Source organism: Rosa chinensis, chromosome 5, assembly GCF_002994745.2.
Source record: "Rosa chinensis cultivar Old Blush chromosome 5, RchiOBHm-V2, whole genome shotgun sequence".
NCBI lineage: Eukaryota > Viridiplantae > Streptophyta > Magnoliopsida > Rosales > Rosaceae > Rosa > Rosa chinensis.
Window position 1 is genome coordinate 55,334,016 of NC_037092.1, and position 27,445 is coordinate 55,361,460.

Genomic DNA, 27,445 nt, shown 5'->3' on the forward strand with positions numbered 1-27,445 from the left:
AGGACAACTTTCAAGATTCTTCAATCCGGTTTTTTTTTGCCTACATTATTTTGGGATTGCCATACCTTTGTCTTTAATGTGATAGATGCCAAAGGACCGGAAATATATCCTCCAAGGATCAAATGCCTCTCACTAACATTATAGGAGTTGAGATTTTTGATTGTTGGGGCATTGACTTTATGGGACCCTTTCCGAAATCTCATGGGAATGAATATATCATAGTTACGGTTGATTACGTTTCAAAGTGGGTTGAAGCCAAGGCCACACGGAAGAATGATTCCAAGGTAGTCACTAAGTTCTTAAAGGAGCATATTTTCTCTCGATTTGGGACTCCTAAGATTATCATTAGTGATGGTGGGACACATTTTACCAACCGGACTTTTGATGCTTTGTTGAAGAAATACGGGGTCATGCACAAGGTTGCCACACCTTACCATCCTCAAACCTCTGGTCAAGTGGAGGTGTCAAATAGGGAGATTAAACGGATATTGGAAAAGACGGTCAACTCTTCTAGAAAGGATTGGACCATTAAACTTGATGCTTTATGGGCCTATCAGACTGCATATAAGACTCCTATTGGCATGTTTCCTTCCGTTTATGCTATGGAAAGAATTGTTACCTTCCGGTCGAGCTTGAGCACAAAGCTATGTGGGCTATCAACACTACCCCAATAATGACATCAGACAACATGCTTTAGACAACTGCAAAAAATTTAACTGTCGTCTGAAACTTTGGGACGACAGCAAGAATTATTCTGTCGTCCCAATTTCTGAATGAGACAACGGTTGTTACATTGCTGTTGTACAATTGTAAATTAGACCATGATTATTTTTTTTGATGTCGTCTGAAGCAATCAATTCAGACAACAGTTACTACATTGATGTTGTAAAAAGTTGATTAACACAATGGCTGACAAAAGATGTTGTCTGATGGTTTCAATCACACAACAGTTATTACTTCTCTGTTGTGCAATTATTATTCAGACAATGGTGGCATTTTGATGTTGTCTGAGTAATTTTAATTCAGACAATAGTTTTTATGTGTCTGTTGTGCAATTATTATTTAGATAATGTCAGTATTTGATGTTGTCTAACTATATCTTCAGACAATAGTTTTTTTTGTTTTTGTGATTCTGTTGTGTGATTATTATTCATATAATGTTGATATTTGATGTTGTCTGACTATATATTCAGACAACAGATTTTCTACGTTTGTGTGCAACTCTCCTTCAGATAATGGCTGTGTATTTCTATTGTCTAAGCTTTATGAGTTGATAAATGCTGCCGCCCTAATCGACTTCCCACACTTAGCCAAAATTCAATTTTTTTACTCCCTCCATTTCGAATTCTACTGCCCTAGTTGAATTAATGAGTTGCCCAATTTAAAGGGGAAAATCCTAGCAGCCTTCCTAATTTTTTGTCCCTCTTTCACTCTTCCTCAGCCCGAGCCTAGCTTACTCCATTTTCCGCCTCAATCGCTGCAACTCGCCAGCCTCCGGCCATTAGCGTTCATCACCACCACCACCAAACCGTACAGCTGGGGGTCGAAGAACAAACCCCAGCCCACGGTCGCCGAGCAATTGCTCTTCACCGCACTCATGTTGAGAAAGCCGCGACGCCATGGCCTGTGTTCCCCGATTTTGATCCCATCAAGTCTCTCAGATAGTGGTGCTTTTTCTCATTAGCTTCTTCATTATAGCTGTTTGTCGCTGTTACAGTGCTCTCTCTCTCTCTCTCTCTCTCTCTCTGATGCTAGCTTTTGGTTTACGAAACCATTTGTGATGTGCTAAACACTTTCCGAGTCTCTCACTCTCTCAAGGTCAACACACCCTTCTCTCTATCTCTATCTCTATCTTTGTTTTCATATGCATTGGTGAAAATTCAGATACCCAATCTGGAATTGGTTTGATTTTGTGAGTTGTGCCAAAATCTGGGGTCAATATTTTTGTTGGGTTTGGGTGAAAATTTGACTACCCAGTGAAAAAAGCTTGGGACTTTGATTCGATCTTGGTCTGAATTGAGGGGATTGTGGTTGATCTGTGTACCCAAATGGAATGAGAGTGAGGAAGTAACGAGTGTTGTGCGAATTGGGTTAAAATGAAGAGAATTGGATTGTGGTTGAGTAACTTTGTTTGGTCAATGCTTGAGTTTTTGTAAATTTTTTAATTGGTTGGTGAGTGGTATGTGATCCAATTGTGTTTTAATTTGCAAGGGGACTGTGAGGTAGATTTGGAGAAGGGTAATCGATTTTTCGGTGAATCTTGAAGAGTAGCAAAGCTAGCAGCCACAACGGGTAGGAGGTTTGCTGCCAGCAATGGCAGCACCCTTGCCACTAATGATCTGGTACCCTCATCAAGGTGATGGATTCGTAGAAAGTCTACCACGTAACTTCTTACCTTTTTACTTCTTTGGATAGTGTCAGCAATCTATGGTATGATGGTTAACTCAGAGTCTGAATTCTTATACATATATGCAAATATAGGTTTTGTGCTCCACTTGGAAAGACGATGGGACAACTGTGTTCTCTGGAGGTTGTAATAAGCAAGTTAAGATGTGGCCTCTGATGTATATCCTTGGTTTTCAATGCCCATAGGAATATTTACCAATTCATTGTGTAGTAAGAGTTTTCAATGTATATCCTTTTACACATTTTGGAACTTCTTTTTTCTTAAACTACTAATTGCCAAATTGTGTGTGTATTTTTTTGGGCTTACAATGTTAATTGCCAAACTCTGGAACTATATATATATATATATATATATATATATATATATGCAGCAGGTTTGATATTTACCAAATGAATTGACATCTTTGCTTTAGTTGGCTACATACATTTTTTAATTACATTAATTCATGTATAGATTAGGTTTTGAAGGCATCCAATTGACTTCTTGCATAGAGGAATTAAAACTTTAGTTTGGAAATAAGAATAATTATACATTACGTTTCTGTTTGAAGTCATTTTGACTGTATTATCTCATTCTTATCAAGAGTTCTTTCTTATCCATTTGGTTTAATTTTGTGTCCAGAAAATGCACATGGATTGAAATTCTTCTACTTGGGAAAAATGCAGCTTGGTCATTAATCCCATATTGAAGGAAGCTGAGGAAACCATTAATTTTCACTCTCAAAAAGAGGAGGTTTGCTTCTGGCTTCATCAAATGTCTGGCCATCATCAATCCTTACTGTTATGAGTGTATGAAATGTATAGTACTTACAAGTTAAAGTGATTACTTTTAACTATTATGCATGAAGAGATTACTTCTTTTATTGAAACTAATATGCATGAATTTGCAGGTCTTATTGGCTTTGCTATTTGGGCTTCACTTTGAATGCAGTGGTACTTCATGACTTCATGATTGCTACTACTGGGAAGTATTGGCAGTGCTGCTCAAAACTAGTGTATGTTTCTCTACATAGAGCATGAGGAGACCAAGCTACAACAGGAGGGTTCTAATAAAGATACTAATGCTGCTTTGCTTAGATGATCTTTGTGTTTTTGGCCTTTATGTTTAGGTATATATAGGCAGGGTTAATTAGTATGTGTTAATGTTGGGATGAACATATTATTGATGGAATAAATTTTTTTTTTGGAATCAATGTATGTGTTATGATTCTCTCTGATAATTCTTCTAACTAAAACCTATTGTCTAACAATTGAACATTAAGAAGTGGAATGCAAAAACTGTTGTATGAACCACCTAATCACAATATTTTTCAAACATATTCAATTGCCTAATTAGAAAACGCACAACAACAAAATAAGATCTTCTATTGTATTAAATATAAACAGACAATGGTTTTCTCAATTTTCTGTTGTCTGACTATCTTCACAAGTTGTTTTCCGTTCGACTGCTGTCGACATACTTTGCTTTGGACAACAGACTTAGCATCTAGGTCTGTTGTTCTTTCTGGTATTCAGACAACAGACTTGTACATGTCTGCTCTCGTACGAAAGCAAATCAGATGATAGTTTTCTGTTGTTGTCTGATTCTCCTACCAGACGACACAGGCTTTCACAGCAGCAGACAAGGTCATCAGACTACAGTCCAAAACTGTCGTCTGAAGGTATTATTGGCGTAGTGCAAATTTTTGAATTTTGACTTGGAAGTAAGTGGTGAGAAGCGGAAGCTTGATCTTTGTGAGTTGGAGGAGATTCGGGAAGAGGCATATGAAAGTGCCAAATTGTTTAAGGAGAAGACCAAGGTGATACATGACCGACACTTGGTGAAGAAGACATTTCTTCCCAAGTAAAAAGTTCTCCTATACAATTCTAGGCTTAAGTTATTTCCCGGGAAGTTGAGGTCTAGGTGGAGCGGTCCTTTTGAAGTAGTTGAAGTTTTCCCACATGGTGCTATAGCAATCAAGAATCTAAATTGTGGAGAACCCTTCAAGGTAAATGGGCACCGATTGAAGCCCTATATGGACTCTACCTTTGACTCTTAAGAGGAGGTGATCATCCTTCAAGATGTTCCTTGACTCACTCTCTTGACATATGGACCGACAATGAAGTCCTTAAACAAAGCGCTTGCTAGGGAGGCAACCCTAGCATTACTTGTGATGTTTACTTTCCTTGTTGATAGTTGTGGTAGGTAGTTTAGTTTCTTGTTATTTTTGGGAGGTTGGGAGGAGGTTGAAATTTGGAGAATATCGAGATATTTTGCATGGAGGATGACTTTGGGTTGTGAATTGATGGGATCAAGGTTATGAGCTTAATGGAGGACCCTTGCCTATTGTGTGGTGCATTGCTCTAGGACATTCTATGTTCTAAATGGAGTCGACTTTCTCATGGGCACGTTGAGCTATTGTGGAGCATATGTTAAGGAAGTCAAGGCCTTGTGCCTTGAGGTTGGTGTCTCATATTAGTCTTCTTCAAAGGTCGTGAGCAATGGAGGGTCACCAAAGGGGGTTTCCGTATCTTTTCTCCGCAATTAGTTTAGTATATTTGTGTAGGTTTTTCTTGTGCCTTCGCCCGGACTTCACTCTCATGCCTAATTCCGACTTAGATTTAGCTTTCGAGCTCACTTGACAACATTGAGGACAATGTTGGTTTTAAGTGTGGGGGTGAGGAATCGGGCGGCCTTAAAAAAAAAATCCATTTTAGATTAGCTTTTTGTAATTATATTTTAGTGGTTAATGCCTTTTCCAACTCCAATGACGAGCCATGGACTTAACTTGTTATGTTTGTGGATAGATTAAGTATGATCTAGGACTTTGAATTTGTTTTGTGATTAATTGTATATGTGATCTATGCTTGATTATATGTGTGCACATAGCCTATGTTAGGTTCGTTCATCATAGTTAGAGAAGCATATAGATTATTCGATTAACTTGCACGCTTTATTTGTGAGCTTTTGAGCCTAATATCTATAGTGTACGCATATCGTTCATTCACTTATTCTTTCATGTGTATTCAATTTCATGACATTGCGTATATAGAACTTGCTTGAGACCTCTCAAGGCTACTTTTAGCTTGCGACATGATAGAAAGGATTGAGGCATTAGGACTACATACCACCATAGCCAAAGATGCATGTGCCCAAAGATATTTACCACTAGATTGCCACTTTGAGCCTATTTATATATTTAACCTTTTTGTTCATTACCACCACAAATTCCTACCTAGCCTATACACTTTAATCCTACCATTCCATGGTAGTTGGTAAAGCGATTCGAGAGAATGACTTTATGTTTGAGTGTGAGATTAGAAAAAAATAAGTGTGGGGGTGACCGATTTTATTTAGAAAAAGAGTTCGAAAAGAAAAAAAGAGAGAGAGAAAGAAAGTTCAGAAAAAAAAAAGGTTCAAAGGAAAAAAAGAAAAAGGTGATCGAAAAAAAAAATTGTTGAAAAAGAAAAAAAAAAATAGGTAGTATTATTTTTGCTTATAGTATAGTGTAGTGTGGGTTGTACATTGGGTGTAGAGTAAGTGAGTTAGCATTCGAAAGCAAAAATCATTAATCTCTACAAGAGAGAGTTGCTTCACAGGCTTCTATGGACTTTGTTTTTCCTTATCCTTCATTTCTATTAGCCACTTGCCCTTAGCCCCATTACAACCGAATAAAAGACCTCTTGATCTTGAATATTGTGAGCTACCTAGCGGAGACGAGATCGAAGAGCAAGCATATGGTGGCGCATGTTGTGAAATTGTTTTTGAGTGAAACACTGATAGCCTCTAAATACTTGAGGGGTAATATGTAGTGAATCTATGTGAGTTTAGCGGGTTATATCGGGTCTTCTATGTGCCTATTTGATTGTGGTGGATTGATTTGACACATGGTCAACACATGCATATACTTGAGCATTTTTCACATGTGCCTCTTAATTGCCTCACAAATTCAAAAATCTTATGCTGTGCTTACATCTACTTCATGGTCATGTACATAATTAGTTCTCCGAGGATTTTGGCTGGAAAGGCTAATACCACACTTTCCTTATGTTTGAGCATTTGTGTTTGAGTTAATAGATTTTTGCATATTATTTTACATTTAGTTTGCTTGGGGACAAGCAAAGTTCAAGTGTGGGGGTGTGATTATACGCATTTATATGCGTCTAATTGTATCTAAAACACTAGAAATAAGCCAATTCTCTTGTCAATTAATATGTAATTAATTCATTTTCATTATTTTGTAGAAATAAGCGGAATTGCGGAAACGAGAGAAAATGGAGTAAAATTGGAACAAAATTAGAGTTTCTGACAAAATGACGAAATTGTCAATGCAGGTAAACTATTGCCAACGCCATCAAGGGAGCAGAATCCAATTATCTCTGATAGTATTTGCGGAAGTGCATTTGGAAAACAAGAAGAAAGGAAAAAATGGAGACAAGGGAACAGAAAGAAAAAGAAAAGAAAGAAAGAAAAAAAAAAAGCATTTTGAGCTTTTGACATCATGATGACGTCACCTCCCAATTAAGCATAATTGTGACACACGACCTGTTTCTTTCTTTTTGCTTTTCTCTTCCTGTCACACGATGACACGTGTCCTTATCTCCTCTTCCCTTCCTCTAGGACCAGCCGCTCACCCGTAATAAAAATGCTTCCCATTCTTCCTTTTGCAGAGAGCAGCGCCACACCACCACTCCACCAAAATCCCATCAGACCCTGTCTCTTACCAACCCCTTTTCAGCCTTCCTTCTTCTCTCTAACACTGAAACCACCCCACCTCCAATTCTTCTTATCTTTTCTTCTCCTCACCAATTTCCTCTCTTCACCAAGATTCACACCTCCTTACCAAGATCCACTTTACCTCACTAAGATTCCATCTTCTCATCAATTCCACAAATTTCAAAGAGGAAGCCCAAGCATCAAGAATTTCATCACAATTAAATTTGGGTAAAAGTGGGCAGTCATAAATCAAGGCTAGCCATAATTGCTTTATAGCAATTTGTGGCTTGTTCTTGTTACTCCAACTTCTCTTCACTTTGTTCCTCTTTAAATTATGTATATTGATGTTTGTTTAATGATGGGTAGTGAGTGGATTTGTTGTTGGGGGTTAGGGTTGTGTGCCCTAGCCCAAATTTTATGTAAAAGATGTCTATTTTAATGGATTTATGCAATTTATTTTATTGGATGCTTATATCAATTTTTATTGGGTATATCAATTTTTATTGGGTTGAAATGCATGTCTAGGAGCCTAGTCAACTCTAGGGTATGTATTTTGAGCATGTCTAGGACGGAATTAGAGGCTTGACCTCCTTTAATTCTTAAGCTAGAACCCTCAATTTGGTATTGTAGGAGTTATAAGCATGGTGATTTACACCCGCCGCGTGATTGCGAGGGTGAATCGCTTAGTGGTCTAATTCTTGAGCTTTATGCCAATTAGAGCGACTTAGAGACCCTTGAACCGGCTCTAGCTCTCTCTAATTGAGTTTGTGTGACCCTTGAAACGGCGCATTAATACCGTAATTGAGAATATATGGTCTTGAGCCTTAAACCACCTTGGATACGACTACCGCCTAATAAAGAATTTTGCATCTACATTAGATTAGCTTCCGGCACATAGGATTTGGGTGAAGGAACCTCCCTAGCACCCAACACTCTCTTGTCTTGAATTTTTTTTTTTGCAAATTACTTTAGCATTGCATTTTTATTTTTAGCAATTTTCTATTTTCAGATCTCATATTTAGTTTAAGTCTTCACAATCAAAAATCACAATTTCAGATACTTGTTGGTAGCATGATTTGTATTTGTGCTTAGTTGTCCGTAACCAAGTGGGGGTTCCCTATTCCCTTGGGTACGATACTTGGAGCTTAATTTATTTGCCCTAAACTTGATGACCGTGTTGTATTATGCGTGAGGCGCTACTATAGGCGCTGAATCACCCAACAACAAGTTGTACGGCTCACATCAATCTACACAAATTGGAGGAACTAAAAGCTCTACCAAAAGAACACATTTCTTTGGCCAAAAAACACATATGACACTTTGAGGGATTTTGGAAAGAAAGTTGATGAGTGAATAGTAGTGTTTCATAATAGTATTACGTAAAATTGGAGGAACCTAAAGCTCTACCAAAAGAACACCTTTCTTTGGCCAAAAAACACACAAGACACTTTGAGGGATTTTGGAAAGAATGTTGATGAGTGAATAGTAGTGTTTCATAATAGTATTACGTAAAAGCAAGGATATATTTGAGCACGCAACAAATGATGCTATTTATAGGCTCTTAGGACACTCCTTACGATTAATAGGGTAGTAACCAAATGCCATAGGTTACAAAAAATTAAAAACCCAAATAAATCAAAATAAATCACCATGAGTTACAAATAAAATTCAAAATAAATTCTGAATTTAAACACAAATAAATTCAGAATTTAAACACAAAATAAATTCTCTGAAATTTAATTTCAATAATAAATAAAATATTAAAATGTTACAACAACTTCTGATTCATAACATTATATATATGCCTCAATTTATGGTAAAAGTTCGATAATATTGGAGGCACTTAGTGTGACAATATTTCAGGATAGCTTAAAAATCTTCTCCAACCATGTTGGAGGCACTCAGTGAAACAATACTTCAAATTCGGTAACATGATAGTAGATCATTCAGAGCCATAGATCAAGATCTATAACTCTTGATATGAGTGTTACCTTAGCTTGAGTAAACGTCAATTATGAAATATTGATAATTACAATGGACCAAATTCATTTTGAAAAACTGGCCAAAATGATATGCTTGAAATTTCGAGTTGAAATCTATAATCATAACAATAAAGTAACTTTATCATGTGGAGAATCTCAAGTTCTGTCAAATATATATATATATATATATATATATAGTAACAAAGAGGAGGGACGTCAAGCCCTCATATAATTGGAGATCCAAGAAACTTGAGATTTCAATTTTTCCATTTTATAACAAACTCTTAAGAAACATCATGTTCCTAGATAATTGGATTCAGAAACATTTAGTTTCAATCGGAACTCTAGACGTTATAATAAACATGAGGAATAACACAATAGTGCTTTCAATTTTGCTTATTGTAAGCAAAAGACATCAGGGATGTGTGATAATCTCAATATTTTTATTAGTCAATGAATTTAATTTGATAGTGCCATTTTGAAAATGGCTTGATAAACATCCACCATAGAGTGTACCATAGACGACACATGCCCAATTTTTAATTTCCTCACATATGTGGATGTTAGGACAATATTTACATTGTTTTCTGATTTCTCTCTTGCCATGATCCACTTTTGGTGGCATTTCATGGTATAACCATGTCAATCAACTATATTATTATACAATGAGATCCATAAAAGGGAGAAATTATACATGTCCTAAAATGAAATCTACAACCAACCCTAAAACAGAGCATTGGGTTATTTAACTAAGAAGAGAAAACACGACTCGATGTTATATACCAAATTCATGTTTTAAGACATTCCCAATCACGATGAAGTACAAAATAGCATAAAATTCAAATCTTATTGACAACTGTAAAAGCTCAAGCTTTGGTAGAAATGATGGTCTAGGGAGGTTTATATTTGTTTACAAAAATTTACACGGATAACAGGTCATAAACTATAGTTGGTTTATAAGTTCTAATTTTTTCCTTTCAAAAAAAAATAAAAAATTCTAATTTTTTATTTGAGAATAAATAAATAAAATTGTATTATTAATTTATGATAAGTTACTGATTAGAGGCTAAGTAACACGTTAGACATTAGTGCGGACACCAATGACTAAGATTCATGTAACATGAAACACCAATACATCATGTGTTGAGTAGAAAATAGAAAAGAAAAAAAAATTTCCTTTGATCCTGAAAGAAGGGCGAGAGGAGAAACGAACAGGCCTAAATCATCCAAATAACCCGGGAGGCCCAAATCATCCAAACTAGATGGAAACCCAAGATACAGAAAATTGAAATAGACTTGTATTTTCACTGACAATCAATCCTCTGCTGTCAAGTTTGAAGCTTTACACAGAATAAGGTACAAAAATAGAGAACTTCAGGCTTCAGCCATAGCCAATTCCTCAAGCAAATTCTGAAACCACAAACCCAGTTCCAAAATCAAATTTTTTTTTTTTTCTGGGTCCACAAACAAGAATCGCCATTAAAGCCATTTAGAGGTAGCACAATTCAATACTCTGCATCAAGAATGTCATGTTCTTAGTACCTGTTAGATTGATTTGCATGCATATATGTGTTGTTTAGTGCTTTAGATTCCTTCATTAGGGATTCAGGGTCATTGTTTTATAATTAGTTTTGGTAAAGATTGGAGCTTTGAGAAATGGTGTTAATCATAGCTGCTTGATTGTACTTGTTTTGCTACTAGTTTGATTTATGTACCTTTTGTTGTTTTGTCTGATGGTTTTTAATTGGAGAAATCACTTTGTTCCGTGACTATTTAATTAAGTTCAGATTTCTGTTCTTTTCATGAGGGTGTAAGATTTGGTGAGGTATCTATTGCAATTTTGATAGCAATTGGAAGCAGCATAAAGTTGTTGTTTGAAGTTTGAACCATCACTCGAGGATGGAAAATTTAACGTTTGATCTAAATTCAACAACATCTCTGATTGAATTTGGCATGAATGTTAAGATGGCTGAAATGATGATAGTGCTTCTTCTTCGTTTATTTGGTTTCAGGTTTGGGATGCTCCGGTGACTGCTTTGAAACAAATCTGTGTTGCGAAGAAAGGAGGGGACCCAAAAGAACAAAAAGATTCCATTTTTCTTGAAAACCCAGATACATGGGGCATCCCCAGCAGCCAAAAAGAAGAGTGGCATTTTTGTTGATTGATGGTATGGGCGATGTGTCAATACCAAAGTTGGGATTTAAGACACCTCTTCAGGCGGCCAAACTGCCGAATTTGGATGCCATAGCATCCGCTGGAGTTAATGGTCTGATGGACCCTGTTGAAGTTGGTCTGGGTTGTGGAAGTGACACAGCCCATCTTTCTCTAATGGTTACAACCCTAGGGTATATTACCGGGGCCGCGGTGCATTTGAGTCCATGGGAGCAGGGTTGGCAATGTCACCAGGTGACATTGCATTTAAGGTGAGTATTATTTTAATCATCTCATTTCTTCATAAAATGGTAGCTTGTTGTAATGATAGTTGCAACATGATCCTTGATGAGTGTTTTCAATTTGATGCATTGCGGTTGATCATTATCACATAAGACACAGAAGCCGTGGGGCTCAATGGATTTTGGTCCCATATCGACTTGATATGATTAATGGTTAGCATAAAAATAGGACAGTCATTTCGGCAAAATGTTTGTTGCTATAAATGCTATCCTTCAGATTATGAATGTTCTAGAGTCCAGGGTGTTCCACAAAATAATGATTGCGAACTTTTATTCTTCAGTCTAATTTTGCAACGTTGGATGAAAAAACTGAAATAGTCATCAGTAGGAGGGCTGACAGACACTTTGAAGAAGAAGGGCCCATACTGTGTGCAGCACTCGATGGATTGAAGTTGCCTTCTTTTCCCGAATATGAAGTCAGAGTCAGGTGCAAGTGCAAATGTTTATTGTTACTGATGTAACAGGCTTCTAATTTGATGTGCATGTATTTATCTCTTTTATCCAAGTGTTTGATATAACCCTACCTCCTTTATGCAGACAGCTGAAAAACTATCAAAAGTTTGTTCTAGTTCAATTTTATTTGAAAAAGAAAGTTTGAAATTGATAAGCTTTCAAGGTGACTGGCCTTCGCATCTCTATGATTATAACGCATCTCTATGATTATAAAATTTTGACTGTTTTCAATTCTTAAGAGCTCATTTTCTGTCCACCGGTTGCAAGTACTTTCAAATACCTAACTCTTTCAAATGCTCATTTGCTACAGGTATGCAACAGAACATAGATGTGGAGTGGTGGTAAAAGGACCAAGTTTAAGTGGAAACATATCAGGAACAGACCCGTTGAAGGACAACCGTTTACTTTTGCAAGCTGAAGCTATAGATGGTAGTGATGAGGCACGACATACAGCTAAAGTTGTTAACGAGTTATCCAAGGAAATGTCAAAGATTCTCATTGCTCATCCACTGAATGCAAAGCGGGCCTCTGAAGGGAAGAACATAGCTAATGTTGTCCTTTTACGAGGCTGTGGTATCCGGATTGAGGTATGTTATCTCAAACCTACGTGATACTTGTATTGCATCATGTTGAACTAATTACTCAGCAAACCAGATGCAATCTTCTATGTTCTTGCATTTAACAGCTTTCTCTGCTGTTATTTAGTGGTCAGACAGCCACCATGTGCAGGAACACTCCTCTAAAATATCTAATGTTTCTATACTTGGCCTACTCCTCTGAATGCGTCTATTCTCATGATTTATAAGTTCTGGAATCTAGTGTTCAACTTTGCTCTTCTGATACTTCAGTATGCGCCTATACTCTGGTATATTAATCTTTTGAGCAGAACACCTACTGGTGGACATTAGGGGTTATTATTTCTTTCTGGCAGCCTCATAGGCAATGCTTGAACTTCCCATAACTAGTTGTTTTAGTAATACTCCTGAAAGTACTAGACACATCCCATTAGAATGTCAACTTTTATAGAATATTGAAAGTCTAAGAGATCTCCAATCCAAGGATATCCTTAGGCAGTTAGGCCTACGAGCAATTTTGGTCGTACAAGATCTCAACCCTCTTGTGATGGTTTACATATTAGGACACATATATTTAAAAAATGTACATCATGTCTCCTGTCTTCTTTTTCTAAAATACTCAGACATATTTCAGGTTTCTCCATTTACAAAGAAACATGGGTTATGGCCTTGTATGGTAGCTCCAACAAAAATCATTGCTGGATTGGGCTTATCTCTTGGCATTGATATCGTGGAAGCTCCTGGAGCAACTGGAGACTACAGAACACTTCTAACTTCCAAAACAACTGCAATAGCCAAGGCACTCTCAGCTCCTCTGCAGTCTTGTCCCAATGTGTTTGTGCCAGGGGAAGATGAACACAAACCAGGCCGATCAGATGGCTATGATTTTGGGTTCCTCCACATAAAGGTCATATCTACTTTTCTGCCTCATCACCATGTAATGTCAACACTCTTCATATATTTCCACACTTGAGCAGAACACAACTTTGTTAATTTAGTTTCCTGAAATGAAAGAAGTTGATGGTGGCATAGCAATTACTTGCCAGTAAACTTTAATGTTGGATGCTCTGCTTGCTTGCTCAGTTGTTGGTCCCAGATAGTGTTTCATACTGAGGCAGATTGTTTTGAGATTTCAATACTTTGGTCCCCATTTCATAATTGGTAAAGGAATCTCTGTTGGTTTGCATTGCAGGCTATAGATGATGCAGGTCATGATAAGGCAACCATTTTCAAAGTCAAAGGATTGGAAGCTGTGGATCGAGCTATAGGGCAGCTGGCCAGGCTCCTTTGGGAGACTGAATCAACTGGAAAATTTCAGTAATTCCTTTGTGTTACAGGGGACCCCTCTACCCCGGTTGAATATGGAGACCACAGCTTTGAGCCAGTCCCATTCACAATATGTTCATTGAAAGATTTTGTGGGTGTTGTAGGTGTGGAAACGATTTTGGGTGGTTCGCTTGATCCATTTCCTCTTCCATCCGTAAAAGAGGGTGAATATCCAACAGATGTGGAGATGGAACAGGAGCCCACCAAACGGCCTCGAGCTTTCAACGGTGATTCAGTTTGTGAGTTTAATGAGATAGCGGCAGCAAGGGGATGTCTTGGACGTTTTTCTGGTGGTGAGATGATGGGAGTAATAAAGAATTTCTTAGAGCTAGAAGCGTGATCTGCTCAAGTTGAGAGTGTGCTGCGACCACGTATATATAGGAATGAGCAAACATGGGTGGGGGGCGGGGTACCCGCGGGTTTTCCCAGCATTTGTCAAGCTGGGGCGGGGGCGGGGTTCCCCATCACATGTGCGGGGGCGGGGGTGGGGGCACTTATTTCCCCCGCGGGGGTGCGGGCGGGGTTTCCCATTACCCATGCGGGGTCCCCGTTTATCTTTTTTTTTAATTGAGAACTATTATTTTTCAACCAACACATATGGGGCATTTTTATAATTTTCTTATTCCAAAAAAAAAAAAAAAAAAAACTTATACGGGGTATTTATCTTTCCCATCCAGAATACACCTTCAAAGCGATTCGGGAGGATCCGACTGTTGGATTGTCGTATAATTTTGTGAGGATGATTCTAAAGGCGATCCGGGACGATCCAACCATTGGATCTTTGTATAATTTTGTGAGGATGATCCTAAGGGCGATCCATGAGGATCTGACCGTTGGATCATAGTATAATTGTGAAAAGACGATCCTCTAGGTGATCCTTGAGGATCCAACCGTTGGATGGTCGTATAATTTTGTGAGGATGATTCTAAAGGCGATCCGGGACGATCCAACCGTTGGATTTTTGTATAATTTTGAGAGGATGATCCTAAGGGCGATCGGTGAGGATCTGACTGTTGGATCATAGTATAATTGTGAAAAGACGATCCTCTAGGTGATCCTTGAGGATCCAACCGTTGGATCATCGTATAATTTTGTGAGGATGATTCTGAGGGCGATCCGGGACGATCCAACCGTTGGATCTTCATATAGTTTTGTGAGGATGATCCTAAGGGCGATCCGTGAGGATCTGACCGTTGGATCATCGTATAAATTGGTAAAGATGATCCTCTAGGCGATCATTGAGGATCAGACCGTTGGATTGTCGTATAATTGTGATTTGTGATTTTGGCTGTTAGAGAATACGCAGCCGGATTTGTGATAATATCCCCAGACGGGGAACGGGGGCGGGAGCGGGGGGCGCGGGGCGCGGGAATTCCCCGTTTGCTCATTCCTACGTATATACCCCCACAAAGGAAAATGGCTACAATTTAATGATATGTAGTGAAGTTTTGAAATCCTTTAAGAAAACAAGAGAATTGAAAATAAGCATGCCAAGAGGTTTTCCTTTCAAACATTTCTTTAGGTAGACTTCTTTTATGAAGTCTGATCCTTCCTCTCCTGGTATGCAATCACTCTTAACATTACAGACTAAGCGTGTAAGGAGGTGTTCAATCAAATTTTTCTTACTACGTTTTAACATGGTTTGATGGGTTAATAAACACTGCAATTTCGTTGCTATAGTCTGATGCTTACACTTTTCTAACCTAGCAGAAGACGAGGCCCAGCTAATAAAAATGAACTAGTATCCAACAAAAACACAATTATGAGAACCCACAACGCAGACCTCCACCAATACATCAAAGGTGAACCTATTATCTTATTTTACTCGTAGCAATATATACAGTAGATGTTTGGCCTGTGCCAACCTAAACAGCCATGGTATCATTTCTCATAATGCCTTGCAATTTTTTTTGTTTTGTTGTTGGGTCAAAGCCTTCAATATTTTGATGTCTAGTTGCTGGGTTCTTCAATAAGCAACTAAATTTTGCACTCCACAATTCCTTGATCCTTAATCCTTCACCAACACTTGACCAATATAAAAATTCTAGCATCATTGTTGTAGTTAATTAAACACAACATATATACAAGTGAATCTAATAAATAATACGTTCCAACATTTGTTGAATGCAATCATGAATTATATATGAAGCAAAAGATGGAACGTAACGATGAAGTCTCGTCAACCTCGTACCATGCTCCCATAACTAATTCATCACCAGCATATTAATGAGTGACACTACTGAGTGAATATATTAATGATCGAAGCTAATGAGACTGATCTGAAGCCACGCGTGATCATGGTCATCTCCATCTTCTCCGCATTTCACTATTTGAACATCATTTAACTGATAAGATCGATAGGTTGGCCTGAGCGAGTGATCGAGCGTGCTTATAAATAGCATGTGTGGAGCAAGATGTCTATCCACACAAACAAGATCACTGAACTAGAGGGATCTAACATCAATATATTTCATTCAGAAAATGTCGTTCCAATTACCACCCACTCTGAAATCATCCTATTTCAACCAGTACATGAACTACAGCAATGATTCTGATTTCGAAATGCATGGCTTTCTCAAAGTCAACTGATCGAATGTGTTCAGCTCGTTAGGAAAGTTCGAAGTGGTGACGGCAAATACTGGGACGGGACTAGTCCATATAAGGTGCTCCCAGAACAGAAAGTTCCTGAGAACGAGAATTGAGGGTGATGTGTACCTTTCTCCGGAGGCTGATGAACCAGAGGAGGACCAATCCAAATGGTCGTGCACACTATTTAAGCCTCAAGTAGCTGTAGATGGCAACCTCGACAAATCCCGGTTGTTCCATGTCCAAGCAAAGCGATATGCAACGGTATTGGACGATGGTGGACTAAGGTTCTTCAAATTAGATGAAAATCAAAGTGATCAGGGTATCTTCGATATCACTGACTGGCAGTCATTGGTGATATTGCCAAAGCATGTGGCCTTCAAACCCAGCAACAACCTTTACCTTCAGCTTGGGGAAAGTAATCAGCTCAGGTTCGTGTCTACAGATAAGGGGATTCCTGCTTCGTGGTTTGAAGTGTCCACAGATGACAGGACCCGCCCCGGATTTCACCTTGAAATCCAAAAAGGCCCTGCGGGGCCCACCTCAGAAGAAATTCTACCAAAAATTTGGCAGAACTCCCTCTAAAAGTGGACTACCCAAAAATCTGTAGAAAGACATTTACACTTCTAAAATACTCCACCCTTAATCTTCTGGAGCCACCCTGCTCCCCGTATCACAACATCTCCCATTTCACAAACAATTCTGAACTTAAGAGTATTCATATCTTGGGTTATCAGAGCAATCTAATGTACAGGTGTACAAGATGATAAAATATAAGATAAAGGACTGATACTTTTATAATGCGGAAGTTATGACAGCTATGCCTCAACCCTATGTACGCTCGACCTCAAACTAAACTGGCCTGCAAACTGGGCATTTGAAACCGAAGGGCCCAGGGGAAAACATTTAAAATCCGTTAGAGTGAGTGGACGAAAAATAAATAATTTCGAATGAATAAGTAAAACTTAATGTTTTCCCAAATTATTCTCTAAAATCTCGCATGCAGTAACAATATTGGAAATAGTTTTAATCATCATCTTTACTGCAATCTTAATCACGTAAAAAATAGAACATCTTGCAATCTCTTAAAATCTCATCCTCAATCCTTATAAAAATATCCTTTTTAAGAGGCTCGTTTGATGACTAGGAAGGACTACTGTCTAGTCATCTCAAGTCATCTAGGAGGGACTGCCACCCAGATGACGCATCGGAAGGGACTGCCAACCGGAATAGGAGGCGGTGGGTAGAAGGGACTGCCAACTAGCCACAGGTAGTTAGAAGGGGCTGCCAACTAACTATCTCATGTCATCTGGAAGGGACTGCCAACCAGGGGACGCATCGGAAGGGACTGCCAACTAACTACCTCATGTCATCTGGAAGGGACTGCCAACCAGGGGACGCATCGGAAGGGACTGCCAACCAGCCTAGAAGGGACTGCCAACTAGGTAATATACGCATGCGCCGAAGATAGCCTCCTCAATAAACTGAATAGCCTCCTCAATAAACTGGAAACAACCTCTTTCATTTACTTGCTTTCGGAAAGAAACTCGCTGTTACTTCAATAAACATTAAAAAATTCACCGAAAGCATAACTCAGGATTATCTCGCTAACTCAAATCTCAATATCTCAATAAATCCTCGAAAGCATAAATCAAATACTCTGTAAATTAATAAATGCTTTCGGCAAGAAATCTTAATCTAACTCAAGGCTGATAAGTGCGGAGCTCAAAACTCAATAAATCTCGATAATTCAATCATGCTCAAATATTTGCTAAATCCTTCGTACTCGTATATCAACATAAAAACTGATATTCGAAATCAATAATTCTCATAATATTTTCTGAATCAGTCACTTCCCGAAAATCATTTCCCAACTCAATAACTCATAAATAATTAGCTTGAAAATCTATTGAAAGCCCTCGGGAAGGAAATCCACTAAAAATCCCGTAACTCATAGAGCATAATAAATCTCAAGAAATCAAGCTCATAAAATCATAATACTCAATAATTCAAATAATAAATTAAACCTCAATTGGAAATTAATAATATACTGCATGTACATTTAATTTAAAATAAATGTCCACTCACTGAACTATTTAGGCGACCACACAAACGGTTTCTTTCGTCGAGCAGTAGCTCGGTACGTCGTCCTGTACACAATTATAATTCGTGAATAACAATCCGGAAATTAAATACCATTCCCACATCGTATCCTCATAAATCACATATCCACTTCTTCTTGGATTCAATCCAAACTTTATCACTATTACCAATTCATCGATTAAGTATTCTAAAGCGGAAACAAGGGAAAATATGAAGGTCGGATTCCCATAATCGACACCCGTCTCACTAAACTTCAGAAATTCCTAAGCCATAACAAATTACTCCAAAATCCACCAAAATCACATTTACAAACTCCACAACAAATATAGGATTAACTAGCGAAAAAAAAACAGAATATAAATCACTGTTCATACACCGCACTATTCACCATCGCACTATTCATGCTGCGGCCAACTCCTCTTCCGGCCACCAAATTTTATCCACAGCATCATCTCAACATTTCCAATAACTTTCTCAACTGTGACAAAGTCATAAAATACCTTGAAGTGGCCGAACAATTAAGCACTCTAAAGTACAGTGAAATTTTCCAATTATGCTTTCTTCCTCCATGCTTCGATCTGGGTTATGAAACTTGGCGAGCATGAAGAGTGGCTCAAGGCACTTCTAATGGACCTGGGTTATGACTGGAGGTGGCCGGAAATCGGCGTTGACCAATTTGCTACAGTAAAAATGTTGGCTTCGATCTCCACATTTCCGGCCAAATCGCCGTAAACAACTCCCACATGCGTGTTAAGGAGGAGGAGACGAGTCTATCGATGCTCGCAGCTCGCCATTTGGTGGCCTAGAGGTGGTGAAAGAGAGAGTTGCAGAAGAGAGAAAGAGAGAGTTGCAGAAGAGAGACAGAGAGAGCACGGGGGAAGGAGAGAGAAAAGAAAGAAAAGTTACCCGACCACAGTAACTTTTCAAATTTATACCAATCTATCATAAACAGTAACTTTCATATTTCGCTTATAACTTTCGCATACGAACTCCGATTTTTACGAACCAAATATGTACGCGCTCGGTTTAACGTCCTCTACGACTTTCATGAAGAAAAGTTTTTCAAATTTTGACCCGAACAAAAAGCCAATTTTTAGGGCCCCTAAAATATCGAAACAGAGCCAGAAAGTAAATGTAAATGTTGTTTACCCATCGAACGACTCATAAATTGGTAAATTTAGGTTCGGGACGTTACAATCTCCCCTCCTTATAAAAATTTCGTCCTCGAAATTTCATACTGTTGAAGTAGAGATGGGTGCACACGCCAATCCATAGTAGACAGTCACGCAAATGAATAGCCTACAGCAGTGGCGATGATAAGGCACAGAAAAGATGTTCAAGTCTGCTCAAATCATGTAGAAATTACCTTCAAAACTGATTCAAGACTTGACCAATTAGAACAGGGAGATCAACCCTTATAAGAAACAATCCTCTAGCTGAAATCTAGCCAATTATTGTGATCTGAATAATTCCCACAACGTTCTTACTAAATTCAATGTCTTAGGAGATAGATTTACTTCCACTCATTACTGACAGTCCTTAACAACTGAGGGAGAACATCGTCAAAGCATTATGTTTGAAGCAACCTGTAAATGGTTCAACTATATGAGCAAAAACATCTACTAAAATTTCCAGAATAAACACTCAAGGCTAAATCCTTGAATGAACTACACCTTGAAACTACATAGCAAAAATCAAATCTTCTTTGGGTTAAGTTTTCCCTTTGCAATCTTAAGTCAACGATTGGAGCAGCTGATAATTTCGACAATCCCAATTACACAAGCAGCTAAAAACATATACTTAAATCCCCAAATTTATCAATGTTCCAAGTTGGATACCCTTGTCTTACCTAACTATGTAGTAGTACATACTCACAAGTACACAACTCCGGTGTCAAGAAATTTAGGTTAAATACTAGTCCAAATAACTCATGGTATCAATATCACAAACTACTCAGTTTGAATAGTAGCATTCATACTCTTTTCATATAACTCATACAGTGAAGATCCACTTTGCTCACCAACAACATGATGATAACCACCAGATAGTCGCGGTGAACCAACAAGTCCAAAACAATTAGTTTCCTTAGCAACCACCAAAACCACACTTCCTTTTTGTCTATTTGTGCTTAAATTTCGGATTGAATGTCGTGCACATAGAGGTCTCATAGTTGTCAAGCATATCAAAGAGTAGCCTCGAACCAACCTGTAAGTTCTTAATCATGTAGGTTATGGGGCCACTACACTTTCTTTGCGCTACTTTGATACCTAACTGAAACGTTGATCAAAGCCTTGAGATGACATCTAAGTCAACTAGAGAAACTTCTTTGATATATACCCTGCTGGCCATAAGGCGACACCTTTCGCACACTTGTTCATGTTCAAAATTTCTGTACCAGACTGCTACCAAAGTAATCCATTCTTTCTTCTCCGCGTTTCCAAACCATAACATTCCAAGAATCAACGTCAATCTTGCAAGTATTTGAGTATAGCCAACTCTCCTTGCATGGCTCAAAGTCGATACCCCCAAGCAACACTGTCTTCGCTGAACTGAGGATAAAATAGTTGAAGATCCGCCCTCTAACAACACTTATTCGATAATATTCCAGCTACAACAACCATCCCAAAAACTCATCTACGCTAACTAAGATTGCACCAAAATTTCCCAAACCTCATCTCGCTAAGCATAAATCTAACAACACAACTCAATCATAGTCGCTCAACAATTTAGTACTTTAAGTATCAGTTGAAACCCATGATAAAACCCAAGGTCCAAACAATTAATTTTCAAACTCAACTCCAACATCCTGCTAAGTCATCGTACCTATAAACCCGTGATGGTGACCGAATATCAATCGTACCAACAATTTTTATACTTCTCCAATCAAGGGCCACCATACGGTAGAAAGATCAATCAAATTGAGAACTAAATCTCAAACAGTTTAACCCATTACCACCAGTAATGGAACCAAGGTAGTAAAACTCACTTAACTCCTCAAAAGCAAACAGTTAATATACGTATTCAACTCAAGCAACAACCAATTTTCCTAGATGACAAAACACTGTTCATAGAGTCTTTCCTCGAACAATAACCTTGATGAAAATAGACACCCGTCCAACATCTCTTATCACACAAAGCGGTACCTGGATCTGAAATTTAATCCAACCACATGGCAATCCAATTCCTCCATTTAATTACAATTGAAATTTGCCACTACACAGACATACCGCATTACGTTTTACCCACATATAACAAGAATTCAGGTCAAACCTTAATTAGAAATATTTACGTAGCCAACTGGGAAACTTATTTCCTTAAAGTTATTCCACTAACCACTCTTACAAAACCACAATCCAACTGTCTAACAAAAGCTTCACCAAAAATCTATCACAATTAATCTTCAAGGCTCCATAATTTATAACTCGAATCATACTCTGTATCACAAGTAATTCCACTTGCACCATTATAAATACCCAACGATATCACTACCGCTATTCTCCAATTTTAGGTACAACCATTTCAGCCAAAAACGGATAACTAATTAAGTACACGCATCGATACAATCTCATATACAAAAGTTGTTTCTAATCCTCTCAATTAAATATTGCCAAAGATCATAACTCAATTGTAAACTCTAAGCGTCCAACTAAATACTCAAGTTTCAAACATAAAACTATTTCAAAAACTTAAATTCTGTCTATGTCCTTACTCAATACAATCCAAAACTTCAAAAGGATCCATTATAAGTCAATGTATCTAGAATCAATTTCTTCCAATCCGAACAAAACTAAATCCAAATATCATGGTCAAGTCAAAGGCCCAAGATAACCAACCATGATTTCCAAGTAATCTCCAACAACTATTAATGATATCACAAATGTCACATACATGACATATCACATTATGTAACACAACTCCTGAAACTTGGTTCAACATCAGAACCACTAATATTACTAGTTCCATTTCCATCAACAATTTTGATTTCAAAGCAATTTATAGCAGACTGAGACAACCCAAATCTATGCCCACTCAACTCTAACAATCAAACACGAAATCGAACTCCAGTCTTGCACCTTAAACCTTACCCCAACAAACTTGTTGGCATCGAGGGAGTGATAACCACCACATTCCCTCAGATCACATTACATAGCATAACTCAACCCTGTAAGGTAATCTAACATCACCATCACCAGGAAAAGGTGCAAGACACTTAAACAATTTGATATGCAGAGAAATCCCTATGAGGTCGGCGTATAAGAGGCATAGCACCTGAAGGAAAATCAACTAACCATGTATCTTACACACTTGATGAATACTTCAGCACCGAAGAGTAAACGATAGGGAACCGCTGCAGTCGGGCCATCACTCGGGAGGTACTAAGTAACATCAAGCATATAAGGTAACTAGATCGAAACAAGTCTATAGAATCTTACAACCTAGTGCTCTGATACCAACTGACAGGACCTGCCCCGGATTTCACCTTGAAATCCAAAGAGGCCCTGCGGGGCCCACCTCAGAAGAAATTCTACCAAAAATTTGGCGGAATTCCCTCTAAAAGTGGACTACCCAAAAACCTGTAGAAAGACATTTACACTTCTAAAATAATCCACCCTTAATCTTCTGGAGCCACCCTGCTCTCCGTATCACAACATCTCCCATTTCACAAACAATTCTTTTCACAAACAATTCTGAACTTAAGAGTATTAATATCTTGGGTTATCAGAGCAATCTAATGTACAGGTGTACAAGATGATAAAATATAAGATAAAGGACCGATACTTTTATAATGCGGAAGCTATGACAGCTATGCCTCAACCCCATGTACGCTCGACCTCAAGCTAAACTGGCCTGCAAACTGGGCATTTGAAACCTAAGGGCCCAGGGGAAAACATTTAAAATCCGTTAGAGTGAGTGGATGAAAAATAAATAATTTCGAATGAAGAAGTAAAACTTAATGCTTTCCCAAGTTTTTCTCTAAAATCTTGCATGCAGTAACAATATTGGAAATAGTTTTAATCATCATCTTTACTGCAATCTTAATCACGTAAAAAATAGAACATCTTGCAATCTCTTAAAATCTCATCCTCAATCCTTATAAAAATATCATTTTCAAGAGGCTCGTTTGATGACTATGAAGGACTGCTGTCTAGTCATCTCATGCCATCTAGAAGGGACTGCCACCCAGATGATGCATCGGAAGGGACTGCCAACCAAAATAGGAGGCGGTGGGTAGAAGGGACTGCCAACTAGCCACAGGTAGTTAGAAGGGACTGCCAACTAACTACCTCATGTCATCTGGAAGGGATTGCCAACCAGGTGACGCATCGGAAGGGACTGCCAACCGGAATAGGAGGCGGTGGGTATAAAGGACTGCCAACTAGCCACAGGTATTTAGAAGGGACTGCCAACTAACTACCTCATGTCATCTGGAAGGGACTGCCAACCAGGAGACGCATTGGAAGGGACTGCCAACGAGATGTAGTCGGGAAGGGATTGCCAACTAGGTAATATACGCATGCGCCGAAGATAGCCTCCTCAATAAACTGAATAGCCTCCTCAATAAACTGGAAACAACCTATTTCAATTACTTGCTTTCGGAAAGAAACTCGCTGTTACTTCAATAAAACATTAAAAAATTCACCGAAAGCATAACTCAGGATTATCTCGCTAACTCAAATCTCAATATCTCAATAAATCCTCGAAAGCATAAATCAAATACTCTGTAAATCAATAAATGCTTTCGGCAAGAAATCTTAATCTAACTCAAGGCTGATAAGTGCGGAGCTCAAAACTCAATAAATCTCGATAATTCAATCATGCTCAAATATTTGCTAAATCCTTCGTACTCGTATATCAACATAAAAACTGATATTCGAAATCAATAATTCTCATAATATTTCTGAATCAGTCACTTCCCGAAAATCATTTCCCAACTCAATAACTCATAAATAATTAGCTTGAAAATCTATTGAAAGCCCTCGGGAAGGAAATCCACTAAAAATCCCGTAACTCATAAAGCATAATAAATCTCAAGAAATCAAGCTCATAAAATCATAATACTCAATAATTCAAATAATAAATTAAACCTCAATTGGAAATTAATAATATACTGCATGTACATTTAATTTAAAATAAATGTCCACTCACTGAACTATTTAGGCGACCACACAAACGGTTTCTTTCGTCGAGCAGTAGCTCGGCACGTCGTCCTGTACACAATTATAATTCGTGAATAACAATCCGGAAATTAAATACCATTCCCACATCGTATCCTCATAAATCACCTATCCACTTCTTCTTGGATTCAATCCAAACTTTATCACTATTACCAATTCATCGATTAAGTATTCCAAAGCAGAAACAAGGGAAAATACGAAGGTCGGATTCCCATAATCGACACCCGTCTCACTAAACTTCAGAAATTCCTAAGCCATAACAAATTACTCCAAAATCCACCAAAATCACATTTACAAACTCTACAACTAATATAGGATTTAACTAGCTAAAAAAAAACAGAATATAAATCACTGTTCATACACCGCACTATTCACCATCGCACTATTCATGTGGTGCACTGTTCATGCTGCGGCCAACTCCTCCTCCGGCCACCAAATTTCATCCACAGCATCATCTCAATATTTCCAATAACTTTCTCAACTGTGACAAAGTCATAAAATACCGTGAAGTGGCTGAACAATTAAGCACTCTAAAGTACAGTGAAATTTTCCAATTATGCTTTCTTCCTCCATGCTTCGATCTGGGTTATGAAACTTGGCGAGCATGAAGATTGGCTCAAGACGCTTCTAATGGACCTGGGTTTATGACTGGAGGTGGCCGGAAATCGGCGTTGACCAATTTGCTACAGTAAAAATGTTGGCTTCGATCTCCACATTTCCAGCCAAATCGCCGTAAACAACTCCCACATGCGTGTTAAGTAGGAGGAGACGAGTCTTTCGATGCTCGCAGCTCGCCATTTGGTGGCCTAGAGGTGGTGAAAGAGAGAGTTTAGAAGAGAGACAGAGAGAGCACGGGGGAAGGAGATAGAAAAGAAAGAAAAGTTACCCGGCCACAGTAACTTTTTAAATTTATACCAATCTATCATAAACAGTAACATTCATATTTCGCTAGTAACTTTCATATTTCGCTTATAACTTTCGCATACGAATTCCGATTTTTACTAACCAAGTATGCACGCACTCGGTTTAACGTCCTCTATGACTTTCATGAAGAAAAGTTTTTCAAATTTTGACCCGAACAAAAAGCCAACTTTTAGGGCCCCTACAATATCGAAACGGAGCCAGAAAGTAAATGTAAATGTCGTTTACCCATCGAACGACTCATAAACTGGTAAATTTAGGTTCGGGACATTACAACAGATGGTGATGGAAGGGTGCAAATCAAGTACTACAAGAACAATGCCTACCTTAGGTTCGGCGGCGATGACTACAGTAACTGGATTTTTGTTAACGGAGGCAGCGCCTCGAAACCTCCTACCTTGTTTTTGCCAATCAAGGTAGACACTAGTGCGGCCGCTCTCCAATGCTTGAGCAACGACAAATTTTGCGCTCGATACACCTATAAGTATGATTATGCAGAAGGTCTGAATGCGCCTGACACTAGTACCAGCATTTCAAACTTGTCACGCATGAGGCTGGAAGAGCTTGTTCTCTCTAGGAAAATCTATAATGTTGACTTTGACCTTAAGAATGCCATAACCTATAGCGAGACCCCGGTCACCATGGCCATCGCAAATGCCAGCAACGACACCTCAGCAGAAAACACTGTGGAATTCAAGTTTGCATACAAGGACGGTAAGAGCAACATGTGGAAGGCCAGCCACTCGTGGATGGTAGGCCTGAGTGTCTCTGCCAGCTTCAAAATTCCATTCATCGGCGGTACTGACGTCACTACTTCAGCAGAGTATTCCGGATCCTATGAGTAGGGAGAGACCATTGAATCGGAAAACACATTGGAGACCACCTACAAAGCTACAGTGCCAGCAAACACTTCTATATCTGTGAGTCTGATGGCGACCAAGAGAAGTTACGACGTGCCTTACTCGTATTATCAGAAGGACGTGCTTTATAACGGTAAATCCATTATCTATAAGAAGGATGATGGGGTGTACTAGGGTGTCAATTCATACAATTTCCGCTACGAGACTACAACACGGAAAGAGCCTGTATCTATAGCTGATTTGCTGGACCTGTCGGCCGACCCTACCATAGAGCAGATGTTGTCGGACCCATTGGTTGACCCCACCATAGAACAAATGATACCTGAGTCTGTGCCATCTAGATCAACCACCAGAGTGCAAAATAAGGTCAAAACCCTAGTATGATTGAGCAGAAGAGTGATGGTCGTAGGGTAGCATCTAGAAACCCTCACGAGATAGACTCGTCCTGTAATGACTCATACATATCTACGGGTTGAAAGGCTTGTTGTATATGCTCAATGCAATCGACTATCCTGCGAAAGTGGAATTTATGCTTTATGTTTTTCCAATTTTTTGCTTTGATTATCGTGCATGTACGCCTCTCTTTGTGTGTTTTATTGTCTAAGGAATAAAATTTGTATTTGCTTTTATGTAGTTCCGGGAGGAATTAAGTACTTGTGAATGCCCCACTATTTTACTTGCACGATTATTCAAGATATCACAATTACTTTATCAAAGATGTTTGTGATCTCAGTATATTGTTCTTGGAACTAATCTTTTGTAGTACAAAATTGAAAACTAACCTATATATGAAAAATAAAATGATGTTTCATATTCTACATTGTTACATATGAATGCACCTAGTGTTCTACATTGTGCAGCAATTCTTAACCAGCAAGAATTTGGCGATGGTTCAGAGGAATCAACT

At 38.4% G+C, this 27,445-nt stretch overlaps 1 protein-coding gene and 1 pseudogene across 1 annotated transcript; both read left to right on the plus strand.

Annotated features, from left to right (window-relative positions):
* The first annotated feature begins 10,303 nt into the window (after positions 1-10,303).
* Positions 10,304-14,470, plus strand: LOC112201670 (annotated as a pseudogene).
* A 1,903-nt stretch (positions 14,471-16,373) lies between these two features.
* Positions 16,374-26,523, plus strand: LOC112204034. Its single transcript, XM_024344918.1, has 3 exons — positions 16,374-16,420; positions 16,496-16,896; positions 25,958-26,523. Exons 1-3 carry the CDS (start codon positions 16,374-16,376, stop codon positions 26,521-26,523), a joined length of 1,014 nt encoding a protein of 337 aa, XP_024200686.1.
* The last annotated feature ends 922 nt before the right edge of the window (positions 26,524-27,445 follow it).

Bases quoted from the DNA above. Each gene is read 5' to 3' on its own strand.
- LOC112204034 (XM_024344918.1), top strand. From the start codon at position 16,374: ATGTCGTTCCAATTACCACCCACTCTGAAATCATCCTATTTCAACCA. The intron at 16,421-16,495 runs GTACATGAACTA...GAATGTGTTCAG, and splicing joins AAATCATCCTATTTCAACCA to CTCGTTAGGAAAGTTCGAAG. The intron at 16,897-25,957 runs GTAATCAGCTCA...ACATTACAACAG, and splicing joins TTACCTTCAGCTTGGGGAAA to ATGGTGATGGAAGGGTGCAA.